At 38.2% G+C, this 22,039-nt stretch overlaps 1 protein-coding gene across 1 annotated transcript in view; it reads right to left on the reverse strand.

The window, feature by feature from the left end:
- Positions 1 to 21,755, reverse strand: part of LOC117676608 (uncharacterized) — a 60,791-nt gene extending 39,036 nt beyond the window's left edge. Inside the window, exons 1-36 of the mRNA XM_087885161.1 lie at positions 21,638 to 21,755; positions 18,310 to 18,541; positions 18,082 to 18,225; positions 17,835 to 17,991; positions 16,942 to 16,969; positions 16,729 to 16,846; positions 16,547 to 16,639; positions 15,220 to 15,283; positions 14,931 to 15,029; positions 14,726 to 14,829; positions 14,345 to 14,483; positions 13,757 to 13,875; positions 12,636 to 12,785; positions 12,349 to 12,519; positions 11,171 to 11,474; positions 11,009 to 11,070; positions 10,240 to 10,327; positions 10,028 to 10,145; positions 8,671 to 8,794; positions 8,451 to 8,587; positions 8,089 to 8,344; positions 7,312 to 7,554; positions 7,039 to 7,215; positions 6,804 to 6,949; positions 6,617 to 6,707; positions 6,139 to 6,528; positions 5,527 to 5,653; positions 5,217 to 5,335; positions 4,772 to 4,968; positions 4,262 to 4,445; positions 3,991 to 4,156; positions 3,489 to 3,613; positions 3,025 to 3,333; positions 2,729 to 2,932; positions 2,154 to 2,279; positions 1,890 to 2,060 (exon numbers count right to left, since the gene is read on the reverse strand). Of these exons, the coding sequence (XP_087741287.1) occupies positions 1,890 to 2,060; positions 2,154 to 2,279; positions 2,729 to 2,932; positions 3,025 to 3,333; positions 3,489 to 3,613; positions 3,991 to 4,156; positions 4,262 to 4,445; positions 4,772 to 4,968; positions 5,217 to 5,335; positions 5,527 to 5,653; positions 6,139 to 6,528; positions 6,617 to 6,707; positions 6,804 to 6,949; positions 7,039 to 7,215; positions 7,312 to 7,554; positions 8,089 to 8,344; positions 8,451 to 8,587; positions 8,671 to 8,794; positions 10,028 to 10,145; positions 10,240 to 10,327; positions 11,009 to 11,070; positions 11,171 to 11,474; positions 12,349 to 12,519; positions 12,636 to 12,785; positions 13,757 to 13,875; positions 14,345 to 14,483; positions 14,726 to 14,829; positions 14,931 to 15,029; positions 15,220 to 15,283; positions 16,547 to 16,639; positions 16,729 to 16,846; positions 16,942 to 16,969; positions 17,835 to 17,991; positions 18,082 to 18,225; positions 18,310 to 18,519 (5,460 nt within the window). The 5' untranslated portion in view covers positions 18,520 to 18,541; positions 21,638 to 21,755. The remainder of the gene's footprint in view (positions 1 to 1,889; positions 2,061 to 2,153; positions 2,280 to 2,728; positions 2,933 to 3,024; positions 3,334 to 3,488; positions 3,614 to 3,990; positions 4,157 to 4,261; positions 4,446 to 4,771; positions 4,969 to 5,216; positions 5,336 to 5,526; positions 5,654 to 6,138; positions 6,529 to 6,616; positions 6,708 to 6,803; positions 6,950 to 7,038; positions 7,216 to 7,311; positions 7,555 to 8,088; positions 8,345 to 8,450; positions 8,588 to 8,670; positions 8,795 to 10,027; positions 10,146 to 10,239; positions 10,328 to 11,008; positions 11,071 to 11,170; positions 11,475 to 12,348; positions 12,520 to 12,635; positions 12,786 to 13,756; positions 13,876 to 14,344; positions 14,484 to 14,725; positions 14,830 to 14,930; positions 15,030 to 15,219; positions 15,284 to 16,546; positions 16,640 to 16,728; positions 16,847 to 16,941; positions 16,970 to 17,834; positions 17,992 to 18,081; positions 18,226 to 18,309; positions 18,542 to 21,637) is intronic.
- Positions 21,756 to 22,039: the final 284 nt, after the last annotated feature.

Consider the following 22,039-nt stretch of genomic DNA (forward strand, 5'->3'; position numbering starts at 1 on the left):
GAAAAATAGACACTAATAGAAAGGAGAAGGATATGAATAAAGTGGAGTGCAGTTGATGAATGCAAGTTCCTTGGGCAAGAAGATAAGGGAACTGGGAGCACAAGTAGCTTTTTCATCAATAGTTCTGGTTGAGCATTCTGGTACAAGAAGAAAAAGTGGGGTCTTGGAAATCAAACACAATCTACATCTATGGTGTTATTAAGAAGGCTTTGAACTATGTGACAATGGCCAATTCCTGGGAAGAGACTCTTGTAAGAATAGATCTTATCTTGTAGGAATAGATATTATAAGATTATATCTTACAAAATATGGGAGAAACTCTTTGCCTTCTCTGTCTTATCACGAGTGTGTTAAACTGTAATAAAATGAAGGGGGTGGCAAATGCCCAGACTCAAAAAGGCAGCCAAGAACTGAGCCAAGAAAGTAGAGATACAGAGTGTCCCAAGGAATAGCACCAGAAAGCTAGAGGGTGTCATGCCAAATGTCAGAGGTTTCTATTCCAACAGACAGAATATTGAAAATAAACAGGGCAGTATCCTAAGTAAGAAAAATATGATACTGTAGTATTAAAACAATAGGATAGTAGTTCTAATTAGGATATAGCTCTGAAACACTACAGGTATTTCAAAGGAAAAAAACTCAGCAGAAAGGGTGGAAGCATTGCACTGTGTATAAAGAAACATATATATTTCTACATAAATTCAGGAATTAGGATTGATTTCCAAAGGAAAACAATTTGGACCCATTGGTCTGAAATCCTGAAGGAGAGAAGTGTCCAGAAGGTACAATCACAATAATCTACATAAGAAAGAAAAAAAAATAGCATGGATCTAACATAGATAACATACAAAGAATTATAACACGGTGAAAATACAGAAACCTCACATTTGCTCATACTGATGAGGTTACCTCGTTCAATAATGAAATGTCTATAACTAAACAGCCCAGCTCAGAAAACACCCAGAAAGAAAAGGGATATGTACAGGAAAATGGAATGCTAAATCCCCAAAGAACATAAATAGTCTTAAGAAACTGTGGCAGAAAGGCTGAAGCTCAGCAGGAGTGAAGACTGGCCAGCAAGAAATATTTAAAAAAAAAACACACACATAAAAAGTTATTTGTGTACATTAGAAGCCAAAAGGAAACCCAAAGAGTGATCGATCTGTTGTGAGAAAAAGGGAAATGGATGATCACCATTATGCCACTGTGGGAAAAAGGGAACAGTAAACCAGACTTCCTTAAACCAGAAAAGAAGAACATGAAAGAGAAACAAACTCATTCGAATGAATTCAGATCTCTAGGGCAGATAAATGACTTTCTAGGGTATTGAAAGAATAAATGGAGGTGATCACAGAACTTCTTGCAATAATTCCTGAAAAATCATGCAGGCTGGTTAGATCTTAAAATACAAAAATCACAGAATGACACAGAGGTTTTTGGAATGATACCAAGAGGAAATATGACAGAGGATGGCTGGAATTATGTCATGAAAAAGGCTGCAAATGAAAAATCTGCAGAAAGAGGGGGGAAAATAGGATAAAAGAAAGTTATTCTATAATGTGTACAGAGATAAAAAGACTGTGGCAAGGAGAATACATAATGATTCAAAGTAGGCAAAAAGGTGGTATAATCTTAATGGAAATTTAAAAAAAATATTTTAGGAGTCAGTGAAAAGGATTCAAAAGCGGGGGGGGGGAATCAGTGTGATGAAAAAAAATGTGGGGAGCAAACCTTGGGATATGTAGGGCAACTTTATGCTGGGCAGACCATATGCAGACCATATTTTTGCTCTTTGATATTTCTCTGAATTTTCAGGCAATACTACACACAGAGAAAGCAAATCAAAAGTTTACAGTATATGCAATTGCTCATATGTGAAAAATACATACCCTAGCCTCCAATTTCTGGATCTGTTTTTTCCCTCCTTTCAGGGCTAGTTGCTCTGCCTCATCAAGACGGTGTTGCAGATCCTTCACAGTCTGGTCCAAGTTCTTCTTCATCCTTTCAAGATGGGCACTGGTGTCTTGTTCCTTCTTCAGTTCTTCTGCCATCATGGCTGCCTAATAATAAATGAAGCAAACAGATGAGAGTAAAGAATGCCTGGTGTAAATTGATTAACTTTTTTCTTTTTAGCAAAAACTCATTTTACTCACGTCAGTGATGGCTTTCTTGGCCTTTTCTTCAGCATTGCGTGCCTCCTGAACAGTTTCCTCCATTTCACTCTGGATCTGGGCAATATCTGTTTCCAGCTTCTTCTTGGTGTTGATCAGGCTGGTGTTCTGTTTAAAAAATAATGTGGTCAATCATTTTTCAAAAAAGACAGAAGCCACAAGTATGCATACAGACACACACAGAGAGAATAAACTATTGATACTGAAGAACTGAAATTCTCTACCCAATCCAGGAATGGAAGGAAAATAAACGACTGCTAGAACTGTTGGTTTGAGAATGATTGCTGCAGAATAGAGGTGACTACTAAGAGGAGTAGAGTTTAACTCTAATTTGAGAGAAAAACTATATCGTTTCCAGAGAGTAAATAAGCGAGTAAATAAGCGAGAGTAAATTTAGGAATTGTTTTCTGATATATTGGCTTTTTAAATTTTGAATTAAAACTCTTCATTTTGGATAAGTTCCTAGGTATTGAACAAACACTATCTAGCCTTTTGGGCAGTTAGGAAGCACAAAAATATTTCCACTTTTGCTATTTTCAAGAGAAAAACTTATCTACCTGGGTGTGGAGGAGCTGCACCCTTTCACTGGCATCCAGAAGCTCCTGTTCAGCCACTTTTCTGGCCCTCTCTGTCTGTTCCAGAGCTGCCCGGAGCTCCTCAATCTCAGCCTGCATGAGGTTTGCTCTGCGCTCAATCATGGCCACTTGTTCCTTCAAATCTTCCTGGCTTCTCAAAGCATCATCCAGATGTATTTGAGTATCCTAAAACAGGTTATTGCAATATTGGTCTTTGAAAATAGTTGTGATACAATAAAAATATCAACTGTGTCTTTACTATAGAAGTAAATATGTACCTTGAGCACTCCTTGTGTGTTCCTGAGATTCTTTAGTGTTTCAGCAGCTTGACGGTTGGCATGGTTGAGCTGGATCTCCATCTCATTCAGATCTCCCTCCATCTTCTTCTTAAGCCTCAGGGCATCATTCCTGCTCCTAATCTCAGCGTCCAATGTGCTCTGCATAGACTCTACCACCCTCAGGTGATTCCTCTTCAGCTGATCAATTTCTTCATCCTTCTCTGCAATTCTTCTGTCAATGTCAGCTTTCACCTGGTTGAGCTCAAGTTGGATGCGTAGGAGTTTGCCCTCTTCGTGTTCAAGAGAGGCCTTAAAAGTAAAAAGATAATAAAGCAACCATTATGGAGCTATCATCTGAAAATTTATTAAGTAAGAATATCTTACCAATGGAATCATTTAGTTCACTGCCTGGAGTACATTTTTGTTTGTTTTTTATTTATCCTATAAAATAATTATATAATTACCTCAGCTTCTTCTAGGGCACTCTGGAGATCTCCTTTCTCTTGCTCAATCTGCTTCTTCACTTTCTCCAACTCATGAATAGCTTTTCCACCCTCAGCAACTTGCTCCGTGAGGTCAGAAATCTCCTCTATTTATGTGACACAAAATACAATGAAAAAGTGAGAAATCTTGCTGTACAAAATGTTACAAAATGTTATCCAGCTTTTAACACTAATACAAGTTCTACTGTTCATATTAATGCCTCACATTTGATGGATTGAATGTATCAGCAGCCTAAAATAACCATGAGGAAGGTATTATTATCCAGATGATGTTGAACAACGTCCCGCACCATTGCTTATCTTGGCTGGTGGTGCGGGAAGTTATCTTTCAGTAACACCTGGAGGAATATAATTTCTCCATCTTTCATCAGAGTAAATAGGACTAGATAGAAGTGAAGTAGAAACTTCCTACTATAAAACCATTATTAGGTTTGAGTGACAGCATATATGAGAATGGGCTTACGTTGCAAGTTTTTGTTTTCACGCTTCAGGGTTTCCAGGTGATCCAAGGATTCCTCATACGCATTCTTCATCTTGAAGAGCTCTGTGCTCAGAGACCGAGACTCCTTCTGTGAAGCTTCCAGTTCAGACTGTGTCTCCTCGTATTTTTGTTTCCAGTCTGCCAGAATCTAAAAAAACAAAAACAGTAAGAAATAAGTTAATTAAACTTAAAACTTGTGTGCAGTGCATTTCACTTTTAAAACAACGATAATGATAACGGCAGCTCAAATTACCTTATCAAAGTTCTTCTGCTTCTTATCCAGAGCTGCACAAGCTGCATTGGACCTTTCCACATCAATCATCAGGTCCTCCACTTCATTCAGCAACCTCTGTTTGGTCTTCTCCAGGGAAGCACATTTGGAATTCACAGCTTCTACATGTTCCTCAGCTTCCTGCAGACGCTGAGCAAGCTTCTTCCTGAAGAAACATAAACCCAATGCTCCATAGTGATAAAATATTTGATTTGGCTGAATAAACTGTCTAGTGAATGATCTCATTTCAATCATTCTGCTTCAGCTTCAGGAAAATTTAGGATAAATAGGTTTGCAAAATCTCCAGAATTAATTTAAATACAGAATCTTATCCCAAGTCATACAACAAAATATTGTTCGGTGAACAATGTTTTTATTAATGAACTATCTTTATCTTTATTGCAGCAAACACCCCTCTCTGAAAAGTCACACATCAAACTCTATTCACACTACAAATTTATTAAAAAGTTGCAATATGTTTATTGAACATACTTAGCCTCCTCCAGTTCCTCAGTCCGCTGAATGGCATCAGTCTCATATTTTGTCCTCCATGTGGCAACTTCACTGTTTGCCTTGGACAGGGCACGTTGTAGTTCAGCCTTGGCTTCCTGCTCCTCTTCATATTGCTCTCGAAGGAGGTCACAGTCATGTCGAGCAGACTGCAAGCCATGGGCCAGGGCATTCTTGGCCTGTAGAGTTAACCAAATATTAGAGATTCTGCAAATTGCCAGGTCATCAAACATAATGAACCATCTTCCAGGATAAGATTTCACAAGAAATGAGGACAGAGAGAGAGGAACATATAAAAATTCAATAAATACACAAATAAAGGCAAGTGTGGTATTTAGGAAACCTCCTGAAACACCCCAGGAAGTTCCATATGTACTTCTGATAGCATTAAAGATAATAAAAGATATGCATAATTCAACTTATGTACCTTTATCTCTTCCTCAAGTTGTCGCTTCAGTTCCTCAATTTGTTGAGTAAAAGCTTGCTTGCTTCTAGAGAGCTGGGAGATCAAAGTGTCTTTTTCTTCCACTTGTCGTGAGAGCTCACCTGAAGCAAAGAATACAGTATATGACATGTTTGGAATAAAAGTCACATTAACATTTTCTCAGCTGGGGGAGCTTCAGGATTCAGCTCAATTCATTTCAAAAATCAATTCGGAATTCCATTTTTGCAAGAGTCTTCACATTAGGAACAAAAAGAAAAAAATAATTTCCCCAAAATATATTTCATCATTTTACCTGCTTCTGTTTGTAGGCGAGCCCTTTGAGCATTGATGTCATTAATGGTACGCATATGCTCTTCGTCCTTTGTTTTAAATTCGCTTAGCTGATCTTCTAGTGTGCGGCACATCTTTTCAAGATTGGCCTAAGCAACATGGGAAAAGAAAAAAGGGCAATCTTTTAAATGATTCCACAGGACCTAGCATTCATCTTCACTTCTAGATATGACCATGTTCAATATTTAGTAAGGATACCTAAAGTGTTTAAGGAAACAGAACAGCCTCCAGAAATAAAGTGGGATAGATGGCACATCTTGCATAGCATTAAAAAATTGGGAATTATTCATTTTGCACATTTAAGATATATATATATAGAGAGAGAGAGAGAAAGGGAAATTAATTGTAATTAATTGTAATTTACTAAATATAATATTTATCATACCAGTAGTTTGTTATAAATATTGAATGCTACAGTCTGGATTCTAATTTTTGTGAACATTCTTATTTTTCTAACTCTGAAGTATCCATGAAATATTGGCAAGGAACAAAATTTTAACTTCAGTATATAACAAACATAATTAGGTATAAAACCAGCATCTTTTCACTTACTATTTAATGTACTACAGCATACCTTAGCTTTAGAGACAGATTCCATATTGCTTGCAAGATCATCAATCTCCATCTTCAGTTCACTCTTCTCCTTCTCCAGCTTCTGCTTCACTCGCTGCAGGTTATCAATTTGTTCCCCAAGTTCAGCTGCACTATCTGCATGCTTCTTGCGGAGAGCAGCAGCTGTGGCTTCATGCTGCAAGGTGGCCTCTTCAAGGTCCCGACGCATTTTCTGAAATTCTGCCTCACGTTTCTTGTTCATCTCAATCTGAGCTACAGTTGCTCCACCAGCTTCCTCCAGACGCTCGCTGATCTCTTCAAGTTCCCTGGAGAGATCACCCCGCTGTTTCTCTGCTTTGGCGCGAGATGCCCGTTCTGCCTCAATCTCTTCTTCCAATTCTTCAATACGAGCCTAGGAAAAAAGAGGTAACCATGACTCCTGAAACCAGCTTGCAGAGACCTTAATTGTCCATTCATGAAGGAACAACGTCAAGACAGACCTGCAGCTCCTTGATCTTCTTCTGAAGCTGGGAGCCCAGGACCTGCTCATCTTCAATCCTGCTCTGGAGTTGATTGATTTCAAAGTCTTTCCTTATCACAACAAAATATAATGGGTTAGTCTCCAAATTAAATATTAAAGAATTCCAAGTAACACTAAGGTCTATCACAATATACATTATTACTTACTTCTTCAGCTTTTCATCCAGCTGCTGCCTATCATTTTCCAAATCCATTATACTTTCCTGAGCTAGTTTCAAATCTCCTTCTAGCTTCCTCTTAGCTCTTTCAAGGTCCATGCGAAGTTTCTTTTCTTGCTCCAGAGACCCTTCAAGCTGAAGACAAAGAGATCAGAGTAATTGTGTCATCACAGCAATACCTCCACCTCAATCCAATTCTTCTCTGGAGATGATAGCATGCTTACATCATCCACTTGCTGTTCCAGCTTGGTTTTTGCTTTGGTCAGAGTATTCACTTTGTCCTCCTCTGCCTGCAGATCATCCAAGGTCTGTTGATGGGCCTCTTGCAGGGCTTTCTTCTCCTTGGTCAGTTTGGCAATGGTCTCGTCCAAGACCGCCATCTCTTCAGTAAGGTTTTTCACCTTTAAAAGTTGAACAGACAGAGTTATAGTAATCTATGTATTCTGAAGTGACAATAGTGGATAGTAATTTAATTTTGGTATATTTTTGACCAGTACCTTATTTTCTGTAGCATGCTTCTCCTTTTCAACCTTGGCCAGTGTCAGCTCAAGATCATCAATGTCTTTCTTCAGTTCTGAGCATTCGTCCTCCAGTTTTCTCTTCTTGGCTGTCAATTCAGCATTCATTTCTTCTTCATCTTCAGCTCGCTCAGTGAGCTCCTTAATTTTAGCTTCCAGTTGGATTTTGGTTTTGATTAGCTGGTCACATCTCTCCTCAGCATCTGCCAAGCCATCAGCTTCCTATGAAAGGAAAGTATAGATCATTTTTTTTTAAAAAAAAAATGTTTCCTAAAATATTCACACATATACAGTACAAAATTTCCTACTCTAATGGAGAAAGTTACATTTCACTAAAAAATATACATTGGATCAGCTCTCAGCATTTTATGGAACAATACACAAAAAATATATATATTTCCTGTATATTGGGTAAAAATCAATGTAATGCAGAACTTTTTTATTTATTTGATTTTTGATGCCACCTAACTCCAACTGACTTCTTAATAAATTAATAATATTAGTTCATACAATATAAAAACAAGTATAGTTTACCTTTATGGTCTTTATTTACCTTTACATATTTTCAATGATGAAACAACGTTATGATGTAATAAGGTATTTAATAGATGTAGCAATATGGTGATTTTCTAAATAATCCCAAAGATTTCCAAAGATTTCCCTTGCAATCTATAAATGATTGCTTACTAAGCTATGCTGGACTAGCCAATAAAAGAACAATATTTAATGATATTTAATATCATTTTATATGCTTACAGCTTGGACTTGGAGTTGCAAGTCATTCTTCTCTTGTATCAGAGACACCATTTTTTCTTCAAGTTCCTTCACTTTGGCCTCTGCCTTGGCAAGATTCTCCTTTGCTTTCTCAAACTCTTCCTTCATGTTGGCCATTTCTTTTTCTGCTTCAGCACTCTTTAGCAAAGGTTTGATCTTGAAATACAGTTTCATCCATGGCCAATGTTTGACATTCATGAATGAACGAACACTGTACTGAATAGTGTAGATAGCCTCTCTATCAACAAAGTTAAAAAGTGTGCCTTAAATCACATGTAATAAACACAGATCCACCAATCAAAGGCTTCTGACCGAATTGATTTAAATAATTATGGGATTCTCACCTCCTTGCTAACATTTTCTGATATTCTGTTCTTGCTAAGAAACCACGACACATAGCTTGGGTGCGTGTTATCAGATGGGCCAACTTATCATCTCTCATTTCTTCTAGGAGACCCAAAAGACCAGCCTTAAAGAACACCTGGGGGAAAAAAGCATTACAGAATGTCATATGTAAACACTACAAAATACAAAACAATATTTAGGACAAAGACTTATATATACCTTGGTGTGCCCAAATTTATACTGGGTGTGGTCCACATCAATGGATCCCAGAAGTTTCTCAGAAGCTTTCTTGCTATCAATGAACTGGCCCTCTGGAATGGCACTTGCATTCAGAACTTTGTATCTAGTAGGGAAAAAAAACACCACCTATAAATCTTCCTGTGTAGTGCCTAATAGTTTTTTACAATTACTTGTCCTCAGTAAAAAAATGGAACATAAATATGAAATGCTATAAAATCTCTCAATATGGGATAAGGTGGTTTGGGTGGGTCTCCTTTTAGTGAAAGATTAATAGAAGTAAATTGTATTGTTTTGTAGTCTCTTCTGTGTGAATACTCTGCTGGAGATTATTATTATTTTTTTGGTGGGGTGAGTATATTTAGTTTCTGAAGCTGCCCAGATCATTTGGGAATTGAGCAGCCTAGAAATGTGAGAAGTAAATAAATATGGCTTGTCAAGTTTTTGATAACCAATTATACCTAAAAGCAACAGGCTCAACAGAAGTTTCTTTAACTAGATTTATTATAACAAGAAAGAGACTAGATTACAAAAGCCTCAACAGTTGAAGGTTTGCCATATATATATATATTGGTCTGGGTGTCCAGAATGGAAAACTCTCTTAAACTCTAAACCATACCATTACACTGAAAAAACAAGAGAGTTCAATTCTAAGGTCATTTATATTTAATGCATTGCTCTAATGTTACAAGCCAAGGATATGTAAGAAGGTTTCCAAGGTGTCATGGGACAGGCTGGATCTTTCCTTCAAAGGTAGAAAGAGATAAATTTGTCATTGGAGGAAAATACCATGCTTGCACATCCTTTACCAGCACTCTTGCTCTCTAATGGAATGATAAACAGAACAGATTGGCCAAATGACGTAATATTTTGATTCAGCAGGACCTAAAGCCCACTCATCTCTAAACCAAGACAACGTTTACAATTTCCTTCCTGTTATTTTCAGTGGAAGAAAAGCTGTCAAAAGGAATAAAAGCCTGAAAAGGGAGAAGTGAGCAAAACTCCCCTTCATCATCCTCCTAACGTTCTATTCTGCCTATCAATATGATTGCTGTTTTCAATTAATCTAATCCTTTAATATCTTGAATCTCTTTGAATGTTAATTTAGGATAGAAGTACTCTATCACAGAGAGTTACTATGGCAGATAATTGGCATTGATAGGTAGGTAGGTAGGTAGGTAGGTAGGTAGGTAGGTAGGTAGGTAGATGAGAGAGGGGAGAGGAAGAGGAAGAAAGAGGGAGGGAGGGAGGGAGGGAGGGAGGGAAGGAGGGAGAGGGTGGAGAGAGAACACACACATAGAGAGAGATGTAAGGAACCCTATAAGAAGATCAAGCTGACCTCTGTTTGAAATCAGCATAAACGATCCTACTGGGAAATCCCTTTCTGCAAATGCGGATGCCTTCCAGGACACCATTGCATCTCAGCTGATGCAGCACAAGCTCATGATCCATAGCACCTTTCAAAAAGATGATTAAAAAAAGAATCAGGACCAAACCACATACAAAGACAAGCATTGTAAAATACCTATCACACCCTCAACAATGCCTTACCAGGTGTTTTTGTTTCATTGGGAATAATGCAACGCACAAAGTGTGGGTGAGTACTCCTCAGATTGCTCATCAGTTTGTTTAAGTTCTCCTATAGATCCAGAAAAGAAACATTTCTCTATAAAATTCCAAACAAATCAATGTATTCCTGTAAACGAAAATCATGTATCCAAACAAGCAGGGGTATAAAGCTCTATTGAATGCAAATGAATTCTAGTCATTGGGTGGATTAAAAATAAGATAAACAATAACATTCAAACTCCACAAAGACCTAACATATGCAGCTAAAGCATTATTTGATGTTTGGGCTACTTCATTTGTGCTTGCAGTGAACCAAAATACAGTTCCAGTATAATAATAGCTTATTTTCTTGATATATAAATGTCCATAATGGGACTTGGCTACATATGTCTAACTGGATATTGATGGCCTAAGTGCATATGGCTTCTTTGGGTTTGAACTTTAAAGAAGTACTAGGATTAACACCTCAGAGATGTACAGTTTAAGCAGAATGGCATGCAAAGCATCACTATACTTCTGTGATTTTTAGTTTCAGCACTGATTTGGTTCTACCAGCCAACAATATTCCATACACTTTCTTTATATCTGAATTATCCAGAAGCATGCAAAGACTCATTTTAAGTTGGGAATTCAACAATTTCAGTCCAATTCAATATCTTTCTTAAATACCCAAATGAGTTGTTGCATTATTACCGCTTAATATTTTTTTTCCTTCCTCACAAAGGAATCCAAGTATAGCATTATACCATACCCTGAAAAGTGCAGATACAGTCTGGAAAGAAGAACCCTTCTTCTTGGCAGCCTTCTTGCCCTCTAAAACCGAAATGAATAGAAAAAATAAATAAACCTTACATTTCTTGAACATTTTTTTTCTCATTCAATAAAAAAAAAATCCTTTCATTATAGTTCTCACCTTCTGCAGGGCGATCAGCAAACAGCAAAGCTAAAGTCTTCATTGAGGATTTCTGGTAGAGCCCCACTACGGTTTCATTCAAGGGATCCTTGTTCTTCTCCAACCAGCCAGTGATATTATAATCCACGGTGCCAGCATAGTGTACCAAGGCAAAGTGGGCCTCAGCCTTGCCTTTGGCAGGCTTGGGTTTCTGGAAGTTGCCTGATTTGCCAAGATGCTGGTCATAAAGTTTGTTCTTGAAGGACGTGTCTGTTGCCTTGGGGAACATGCACTCTTCTTCCAGGATGGAGAAAATGCCCATGGGCTAGAAAGAACAATGACATGGTTGCTTAGGCAGCATCTTGAGAAAATATTGAATAACATACTTCTTCAGCAAGTATATACACACAAGTCAGGGGTGAAATCCAGCAGGTTCTGGAGAACTGGTAGCGGAAATTTTGAGTAGTTCAGAGAACTGGCAAATGCCACCTCTGGCTGGCCCCAGAGGGGGTGGGAAGAGAGATTTTGCAATATCCTTCCCCCAGGAGTGGGGAGGAAATGGGGATTTTGCAGTATCCTTCCCCTGGAGTGGGGTGGGAATGGAGATTTTGTAGCATCCTTCCCGGGCCATGCCCTCCAAGCCATGCCCACCAAGCCACACCATGCCCACCAAGCCACGCCCACAGAACCAGTAGTAAAAAAAAATGTGGATTTCACCACTGACACAAGTAAAATAAACAGAGCAGAGATGTTGAAAAGAAATGAAATGTAAACATGGAGACACACTCTCTCATTGAAAAGTAGACCCCATCTTCTAAATTATACTTCAATTAGCAACTATGAATATCTAACATGATTTCATACTTATTATATGATATATTCTATATATAATTTTATTTTTATGTCAAGAATTGGTTTGAGCATATTATTATAAATTTATTAGGCTCCTGCTATAATTCTGTTTATTCTTTCCTAGGTTGTTCTTCTAATAAAGTAATTAGAAAAGCTGAGAGCTAAACTTTCTAGAAAAATAATAATAAAGTAAGGGGAGCAGTCAAAGGCTGTAATAGGCAGGACAAAACAAGATGATGGTACATGTAGTTTTAGTTGGGATTTTCATCAATTATTTTTGAGAGAAACCTAAAGCATTTCCTATCCCATCTGAAGTATGCATCAGTTATGTCTACTATAAAATGGACCTTCTCAATGAGCTCAATGCAGGCAGCCAGGTCCATGCCAAAGTCAATGAACTCCCATTCAATTCCTTCTTTCTTGTACTCTTCTTGCTCCAGGACAAACATGTGATGGTTGAAAAACTGTTGCAGTTTCTCATTGGTGAAGTTGATGCAGAGCTGCTCCAAGCTGTTATACTATAAGAAGAGAGAGGTTTGTTAAGATGAATTAAGATGAAATAAATTTGATTAAGTAAGCAAAACACTGTTCCTCCTATCTGTTAATATGTACATGTTTCTCCCTGTTTCCTTACATCAAAGATCTCAAAGCCAGCAATGTCCAGCACACCAATGAAATATTGTCTGGCTTGTTTGGTATCCAATTGTTGGTTGATGCGAATGACCATCCACAAGAACATCTTCTCATAAACAGCCTTACCCAGAGCACCAACGTTATTGTAGACCTAGAATAAGAAGACAATGGCAAAAATCACTATGTATAAGGGATTTTTTAAATTAATAATTATTCCAATCTTATATACAGTGTATAGGTCTGGGTATATATACACACACACACTCACATATACATATACATACACACACACATACATATACATGTGTGTGTGAGAGAAAGAAAAATGAAGAACAACTAAAGATATAGTAGTGCTAATAAAGTTTGAAACAATATATGAAAATATATATGAAATGAATAAGCTTTCTGGAAACTAAAAATATATCCATAAAATATTTATATAGATCTAGCTCCGTGATGGTGAATCTATGGCAGAGCCTTCTCTGCAGGCACGTCAGCGGTCGCCCCAGCCCAGCTCCACCACACATGCGCACTACCTCCCGCCGGCCAGCTGGTCTTTGGGTCTCTGCCGCGCATACGTGAAGGGCATAGCACATGCAGGGGACATGCCCGTGCATACATGGGGGGCATGGTGCATGCATGGGGGGCGCTCGCATTGCATTTTAGGGGGCCTGGAAGACTTCCTGCACCAACCTGGAAGCCAAAACAGGGCGAGGGGGGCAGGGCGCATGCACGGGGGGCATATGCAGGGGTCGCTCACAGTGCATTTTGGGGGTGCGTGCACACTTTGGGCACTTGGCACCAAAAGGGTTAGCCATCACTGATCTAGCTCAATCATTTAACATATTTTTAAATCTATCCATATAGACCATCTACTGCTCCATCTTCCCAGTTTTGGTACAATTGGTTATTTCAGTTCAGTTATAATTCTGTAAGAAACTTAGATTCTTGATGTTCTATTATTCAGGTGCCTTAGCATATTGAATACAGATAAGAAAGAAAAATGGATTTTATCATTATTATTTACAGTTTTGAATATTGACCTTATAAGTATTATAATTATAAATCCATTCGTCTTGGTGCATGCCAGGGTCTGTGAGAATTGGTTTAATGTAAGATTACCTGCTGGACAGTTTGGCCTTTGGTGACATATTCATTGCCGACCTTGACCCGGGGAAAGCACAGAGCTTTCAACAGATCTGCTGAGTTGAGATTCATGAGGTAAGCAGCCTTGTCAGCAACTAAAAATAGACAAGAAAGAGTTTAGGGTTAGAGTCTTTTTTTATTATAAATCTCACTATATTCATGCAGTATGTAATAGTTAAGTAGTGAACATTAAAATCAGACTGGAAAAAGTACAAAATGAACTTTTGGTTAGTGTTGGCTGAGTTCTACTTGCCCAATGCTGGGAATGTTCATTCTCTAAAATTATAGCTTCACCTACCAAAAAGTGATTTTTCAAAAAGAAGAAAAGTGTTTCAAGAGTATTTACTATAATATCGGTAAAAATAATGAAAACTTCCTCCTTTTTAAATACTAATAAATAGATGATAGCATAATATTTTTATGGTCTACCATCTATTCCAAATGATCAATATGAGTATCCTTCTAAAAAACACTAGGGAAGCATGGGATGTGTTTCTACAAAATAATGTCCTAGTTAATGTCCTCAATTATTTTAAATGATTTTGCCATATTTTTTTCAAATACCTTCCGTGCCGTCTGGCTCAGCCTGCTCCTCTCGCTGCTTCTGCTTGAACTTCATGTTCCCGTAGTGCATGACGGCTCCTGTCAGCTTGTAAATGGCTGTCTTTTCCTCAGCAGTGAAGCCCAGGATGTCAATGGCTTCCTATTAATTCAAGCAATAGAAAGGATTCTGTCTAACCCAGCACTGAGCCAAGTTGAGGGTTCAAACTCACTTGAAATCATTTTGGCAATTACAGTAGCACTGTCTTTGCCAGTGTTCCTCTTGGAACATTATGCCACTCATCATATGCCCAAATACCACACACACTCAAACATTTAAACCAAATATTATTGCTTCTCTAATCAAATTACAATTTTATGTTCCCGATTCTGCAAATTACTTACATCAGTTGCCATTAACTCTTCCTGATCATTAATGCTGGCAACACTGATCTCACCCTGGCTGACAAAATGGTAGTCATATGGGTTGGTAGTAATCAGAAGCATCTCTGCATAAAAAGAAGCACAAACATGATTTCATTTTCAAGCATCAGCACATTTTTAATGTTTAATAGTGGAGATAGTCCTCCAAATGGATGATTCTCCTTACCGATCAGTTCTGGCCTCTTGTTGGACATGATCTGATAAAAGATATGGTAGCTCCTTTCAGCCTTGAGCTGGAAGGTAACTCTGGACTTCTCCAGCAGATCTGGCAAAGCAATTAAGTTGAATTAGGGAAGGAAGGAAGGAAGGAAGGAAGGAAGGAAGGAAGGAAGGAAGGAAGGAAGGAAGGAAGAAAGAAAGAAAGAAAGAAAGAAAGAAAGAAAGAAAGAAAGAAAGAAAGAAAGAAAGAAAGTGAAAGAAAGGGTCAAATAAACTCACAAAGAAATATCCCTTACATGTCTCAATGTCTGCAGAAGCCAGCTTGCCAGTGGCACCAAAATGGATTCTGATGAATTTGCCCTGTGGAGAAAATAGTATTTAATTACAGTACATTTTCAATGCATTTATTTAACTGTACAATAGGATGGTACAAAGATTTCTCCTTTTAATAGCAGAAATTTCGTTTCTGGCTACAGAATGTATGGAATTTAAAAAAAAAATAGTGCTTTTTAAACCTAATTTGTCTCAGAGATTTTAAGAAAAAAAAGTGAAAGAGTTTACCATTATAAAAATACAAAAATTTTAATATGCCATATGTGAAACTTTATCTTAATAATATTCATGATACAATAATTATTAAACTTTAGTAAAAGTGTAAAATGTGAATGAATTAAAGGAGAAAAACAGTTGAGGTTTGTCTATGGAGATTCACAGTCATCCAGGTCATGGTTGTCCCATAGGAGTTGTTCAAAAGGAAGGAAAGGAAGGAAGGAAGGGAGGGAGGGAGGGAGGGAGGGCGGGAGGGAGGGAGGAAGGAAGGAAGGAAGGAAGGAAGGAAGGAAGGAAGGAAGGAAGGAAGGAAGAAAGAAAGAAAGAAAGAAAGAAAGAAAGAAAGAAAGAAAAAGAAAGAAAGAAAGAAAGTGGGGGAGGGAAGGAAGGAGGGAGGGAAGGAAGGCCAGTTGCCTTTTGAATAACAACTTTGGGACAACAGTTGAGGTTTATTATATAGGAGAAAGATAAAGTGGGTTGATATGATAGTAATGGTTGATAAAGAATATTTTTATTCTTTATCTAATGAGATGAGATGAATATGAACGTGAAACATTGCAAATGATAATTGCAAATAATTTCTTTCCTTTTCAAAGACCAGTGTCACAGTGCACCACGTTAAACTGGAAAGGAGGGCTAAGCTTCATTAAACTGATCCTGGATTTCAGTGTTCCAAATGGGATTTGACCTACGGATAGACCTCTTCATCAGCATCTATGGGGATGGGGAAGTGGGGGCAGGCAAGGAAGGACAGAATGATTGAAGTAGCATTGTCATGACAGAGGCCTTCCCCTTTTGTAAGTGCACTGTGATGTCATAGACACATCCCAAAGGGGTGGAGCTTGCAGTTCAATAACATAACACTGCTTATGTTATTTTGATGCTGCTGCGTAGGTTTGATGTGAGGCATTCTTAGCCTGAAAAACAAGTATAATAACATTGTAGCTCGTCTAGAAAGCTCCATTCCCAAACACAGCCTATTGTTTCTAATTCATTGTCATCTTTAGTGGGATGCTAAGAAGATTTGCACAAAAAGAATTATACTCCCGCACAAGGTTTGAAACTGTAACTTACAAAGCGAGATGAATTGTCATTCCTCACAGTCTTGGCATTTCCGAAAGCTTCCAACAAGGGGTTGGCACTGATGATTTGATCTTCAAGGGTGCCCTGTAAAAGTAGCATTACTAAGTCAACTTTTAAATATAATGAAATTGTCAGAAAGGAATGTATAATCTTCTCCAACAGTCGTACTTCACCTTTAACTTGCCAGTTTGCTCTGGTTCTTCCTTCTTCTTGTCAGTAGCTGCAGCAATTGTTGCGAAGTACTGAATGACACGTTTCGTGTTCACAGTCTTTCCAGCACCAGATTCTCCACTGTTAAAACAGAGTAAAAGGCCATGCTGTTAGCCAATATATTGCTCTGTGAAACTTCTGCTGACCATAAATATGATTAATGGAAGTGTACTCACGTGATCAGAATTGACTGATTCTCGCGATCTAGAAAGCAAAGAAACAAAGAAGTAATCCAAGCCAAAATAAATGTTTGGGTTAATTTTGGGTTATACTTATTAATAGTTAGAATCTGACTTGTTCATTTCTGTTATCAATCTTCAGCACGAAATCAGCTGATTTGTTGACAGTCATGTAAAGCTTCTAATATACATGCCATAACTTTTTAATTCATAGTCTTTCATGCAGTTCCTATCAGTGGTGGGTTGCCACCGGTTCGGACTGGTTCACAAGAACTGGCAGTAAAACCAGCGGGAGGCCCCGCCCACTGCCCCGGATGTCATCATCGGCGATCTGCGCATGCGATCTCGTTGGGAACCGGTAGTAAAAGTAAGTAGAACCTACCCCTGGTTCCTATGTGACTTACACTGCTTCCTTTCAAAGAAGACTCTAATACTGTATATATATAGTACAATACTGAATTATAAACATATTAATTTTATCTATTTATTTATTATTTCAATCTCAAACTCATGACTGGGTGATGAATAGTGTTAAAAGAAAATATAAAAGCCTAAAAAACAACCCACCCCCCCACCCCCCCATGCACATAAAAACAGTGACTGGGGTAAAAACAGATCTATCAGTCATGAGTCAACATGAGCAATGCATGGACTCAGCCCCATTACTAAATCCACAGATCTGGTAATAATAAGAGGAATGTCCTAAATACTGTCACAAAGCTAACTGAATTTGGTTCCACTCAAACTGAATAACCACAAACAGTTGGCCATTGTTATACTTTCTGGAAAGGTTAAAGACTCAGTGTGGAAATTCCAGAAGCCATGTCCTTCCTTTTTTCCCAACTTTGTTTTTTTTTTTTCCAGAAATACTCATCTACTTATCTGCTCACCAGTTAACATGGCCTGATACGCATTGTCAGAGATGGAGAAGATGTGAGGAGGGGCCTCTTGTCGTTTTTTCCCCCTATATGCATTAACCACCTCTGGGTTGTACACTGGCAACCACTTGTAGGGATTGACTGTGACACAGAAGAGACCTGAATAGGTCTGGAAAGAAAAGACAAGTTAGTAATTGTTTGCTTGTGGACATAAAATATTTGGTTCTGAATTCAATGATAATGTTCAGATTCTTCTTACATAAATCATCCAGGCTGCATAACGCTCTTTGAGGTTATACAGGACAGCAGGTTCATTGAGGTGGGTCATCATGGCCATGTCCTCAATTTTGTCAAATTTGGGCGGGTTCATTGGAAAGATTTGATCATCTTTAACAGTCACAGTCTTCAAGGGAACAAAAGATACTTCAGTTAAAAGCATGCAGAGGATGAGGATAACAAAGCCTTACTTTTACGTTTTTTTACTTACTTCTCCACCTGCACCTTCTTTCTTAACTGTGACTTTCCCCGCTTCCTTGCTCTGGACAGTACCTTTTACAAAGGAAACTTTAGGATCCACCACAAAGACGGATGACTTGGCATCAAAGGGCTTGTTTTGAGCTTCAATTCTCTCTTTCTCTGACTTGCGGAGAAAGGAGGCAGCAACGCCAAAAACTGCCATCTCACTGTCAGATGACATGGCTGCAGCTTAACAGGGAGCACTGGGGAAGAAAGAAACAACTCATATAGAGATCACAACTTTAATGTGCCATTTCATGCAATCTCCTACTTTGCTATCTCAGGTTATCTCAAACTACTTTGAAGAAAAGTCCTTTTCATCCATGAAAAGAATGTATATCTACTAATAAGTGGATAAGCAATTATTGCAAGAATTAGGGAATCAGGGCATGTTATGAAAAAGTTTGTGCGCTATTCAATTTCACTGAAAAATATGCACGTCTGACTGGCACACTTAACAACAGTTTATTAAATTAATCTATTTAATTGTAAATTTCCATGACATGCTGAACCTTCTAGTAACTAAACAGCCTGGATTTAAACAGCCTGGCTAAAATGTAGTTGTCCAGTTGGTGGTTCAGTATATTGGATGAACACAACCACTGAGTGTAATGACGAACAGGGTTATATGTTTCAGAATACAATACTTGTAAAGCCAATTTGCACAAATTCTGCTTCCCCTTATTTAAATAGTGATGGTCTGCAGTTTTCTCTATCATCATGAAAGCATGTGGAGAAGTTGATGAAACTGTCTGCTGGTAGGAAAAAGTAACAGATCTGAACACACTTCAAGAAAGCAAATGATAATGAAAAGGGCAAAGGCAAAGACAGTAATGGATGCTCTAGAGGTTGACTAATGACCCAGGGGAACCCTTCTGCCACTTTCTAGTTCTCCCCAAGCACATCTCTAATGACACCTACAACACATTCCCCTGACTTCATTCCTAAGGCTGTAATTTGACAGTATTGGAATAAGGATTCAAATACTACTTTTATACAGAACTGTCTCACTCAATATAAGTATCATGGAGACAAGGGGAGAAATTCTTGTTGTGTAGGCATGATTGTGCTGGGCTTAAGTGCCAGTGAAGACAGATCTTTAATGATCAGGTTCTTCCCAGCTGACACTTTTGTAATCACTATATCTCACTCTTTTAAGGGAAACTGCATTATCGTATGGGTATTCTGCATCTAATACAGATCATAATCATAAGTTTATTTGTCAAGCATATATAAGATAACAGGTAAAAGTATAAACATAATTTGAATACATGAGAAAAGTAAGTAAAAAAGGAATATTAGGACAGGGACGGTAGGCAGGCTGGTGCACTTATGCACGCCCCTTACAGACCTCTTAGGAATGGGGTGAGGTCAACAGTAGACAGTTTAAGGTTAAAGTTTTAGGGGTTTGGGGAAGAAACTACAGAGTCAGGTAGTGCATTCCAGGCATTGACCACTCTGTTACTGAAGTCATATTTTCTGCAATTGAGTTTAGAACGGTTTACTTTGAGTTTGTATCTATTATTTGCTCGTGTATTGTTGTGGTTGAAGCTGAAGTAGTCATTGACAGGTAGGACATTGTGGCAGATAATTTTATGTAAGATGCTTAGGTCAGACTGAAGTCGGCATAGTTCTAAGTTGTCTAAGCCCAAAATTTGGAGTCTGGTGGCATAAGGTATTTTATTGCAGTTAGAGGAATGGAGGACTCTTCTCGTAAAATATCTCTGGACTCTCTCAATTGTATTTATGTCTGATATGCAGTGTGGGTTCCAGACAGATGAGCTGTATTCAAGAATTGGTCTAGCTAATGTTTTGTATGCTCTAGTTAGTAGTACAACATTACCAGAGAAGAAGCTACGCAAGATTTGGTTTTTAAAAAATCCTCCTTTTTCTTTAACTAAAGATGTGAAGAGAAAACACTTTCCTTGTGAATGATAACTTTGAGAGGTTTTTGTCAAGAGCCAGTCTCTAAAAACAGCTAAACCATAAACCATGGAAACCATGGAAATTTGATTTTAGTAGGCTTACATCACAGAATAAGTTAAAAATGTATCCTACAGACCAATGCAGTCTGTGTCTCCTTTGGCCTCTAAATTTCAATTCTATTTCTCTATCTTTTCTTCATTCTAGTTGTTGTTGCAGAAATCCTAATCCCTATTGTTTGATAGGAAGAATTGAAGCTTAGTCTGTATTGGCAATGCAGAAGACCACTGTTATTTTGAGTTTAGTGACATATTTTTATTTCTCCTTCATATTAAGAAAAGTCTAGAAGTTTAGAGCTCATTCTTAGCTCTCCTGCATTGTTTTTTGCTCTTGCTTGCTGAATAAAGGAGAAGGGATGAGGATCTTTACATAGCTGCAAACCTGTGAAATTTTAGACTTTCTGTTCCCATCCCAGAATCATGTGGTGCCTAGTCAAGATCAGGTCTTACAATCTTATCCCTAGCAGGGTTATTAAATCATGGTGAAAGGTTTTGATAAACATCACGGGGTTGTTGTTGTTTGTTGAAAGTTTCTGCACAGAACCTAGCATTGGGCACCTTGGAAATGAGATACCCGGGGGGTGGAGGTGGGGGAGGAATCACTGCCATTGTCATTAAGGAGCTTCTTATAAGAGATTTGGATATCATCTTGCTTGGTATGTTTGCTTTTTATGTCATGCTTTAAATCTGTTTACTACAGTTAAATAATAAAGCTTAACATCTCTTTATTCCCTGGTATGCTCATCTGTGGATCCAAAAGGACCAGTTCCCTGGATACCCGATCATAGCCTTGACTCTTGGCAAAACATAGGCCTACAATTTGGATCAAGCTCTCCATTTATGTGAAACAAAGCAGCTTTAAAGGCAGGCCTACAACCTCAGCTGGAAAACAAAATAGTCTATTTTGAAGTAAAGAAACAAAACACAACAAAATTTCAGCTATGTTTTTTAAGACTCAGTCAAAAGTGAAAGGTCATTGTAAATCCATCTGACAACTAGCCAAATATGAACATTCAAAGTGATTCCATTATTGGGGTTGTTGTTTTTTTAATTGCCACTCTTCGTCTTTTGTGAGAATAAGCTGGTTTGCAGACTCCTGCCACATGCTTAGAGGAGCAGGCAATGCTCATAAAGCTTCTCTAACAGATGTCAAGACCAAACACCAGTAAAAGATCAGACCTTCCAATCTGAGCAAAATCTCTACAAAAGGCGTCTTGCATGGTATTAGTAAGGAAGACTCAAAACTGTCTGTTCAGCTCAGCACCCAGAAAACAAACTCATTGACTCCCTCAAGAGCGAGTATAAATACCCTCTTACCTCCTGATGAAGAAAATAGTTGGAATTCAGGCTCAGCACTGGCCAATGCTGCAAAATAAAAAGGTCAATCTCTTCTTAGTGATGGTTTGGGTTTTGTTTATTAAGCCGTTCAGCTACAAGCCACTGATTACAGCTGAATGAATAGATTTGAGATCCCTCTGATCCAAGTAAATCCTCTCACTTTAACAACCAGGCATAAGAATCAACCAGTATGAATGGAATGTATGGGTGCTTCACCCATTCAGACCTTGCCACCGCTGCCCAGCACTTACCTACTACTATCTTAAGAAGGACAAGGCAGGTTTGGTCCTTGAAACACTTTTATACTGTTGGATGAACATAAGAACTATCCCATGCCCTCCCCATCGCCATTCTTCACTGGAGGCATTTTTGGCTAACCTT

Source organism: Pantherophis guttatus, chromosome 2 (assembly GCF_059756535.1).
Source record: "Pantherophis guttatus breed Tessera chromosome 2, ASM5975653v1, whole genome shotgun sequence".
Classification (NCBI taxonomy): domain Eukaryota; kingdom Metazoa; phylum Chordata; class Lepidosauria; order Squamata; family Colubridae; genus Pantherophis; species Pantherophis guttatus.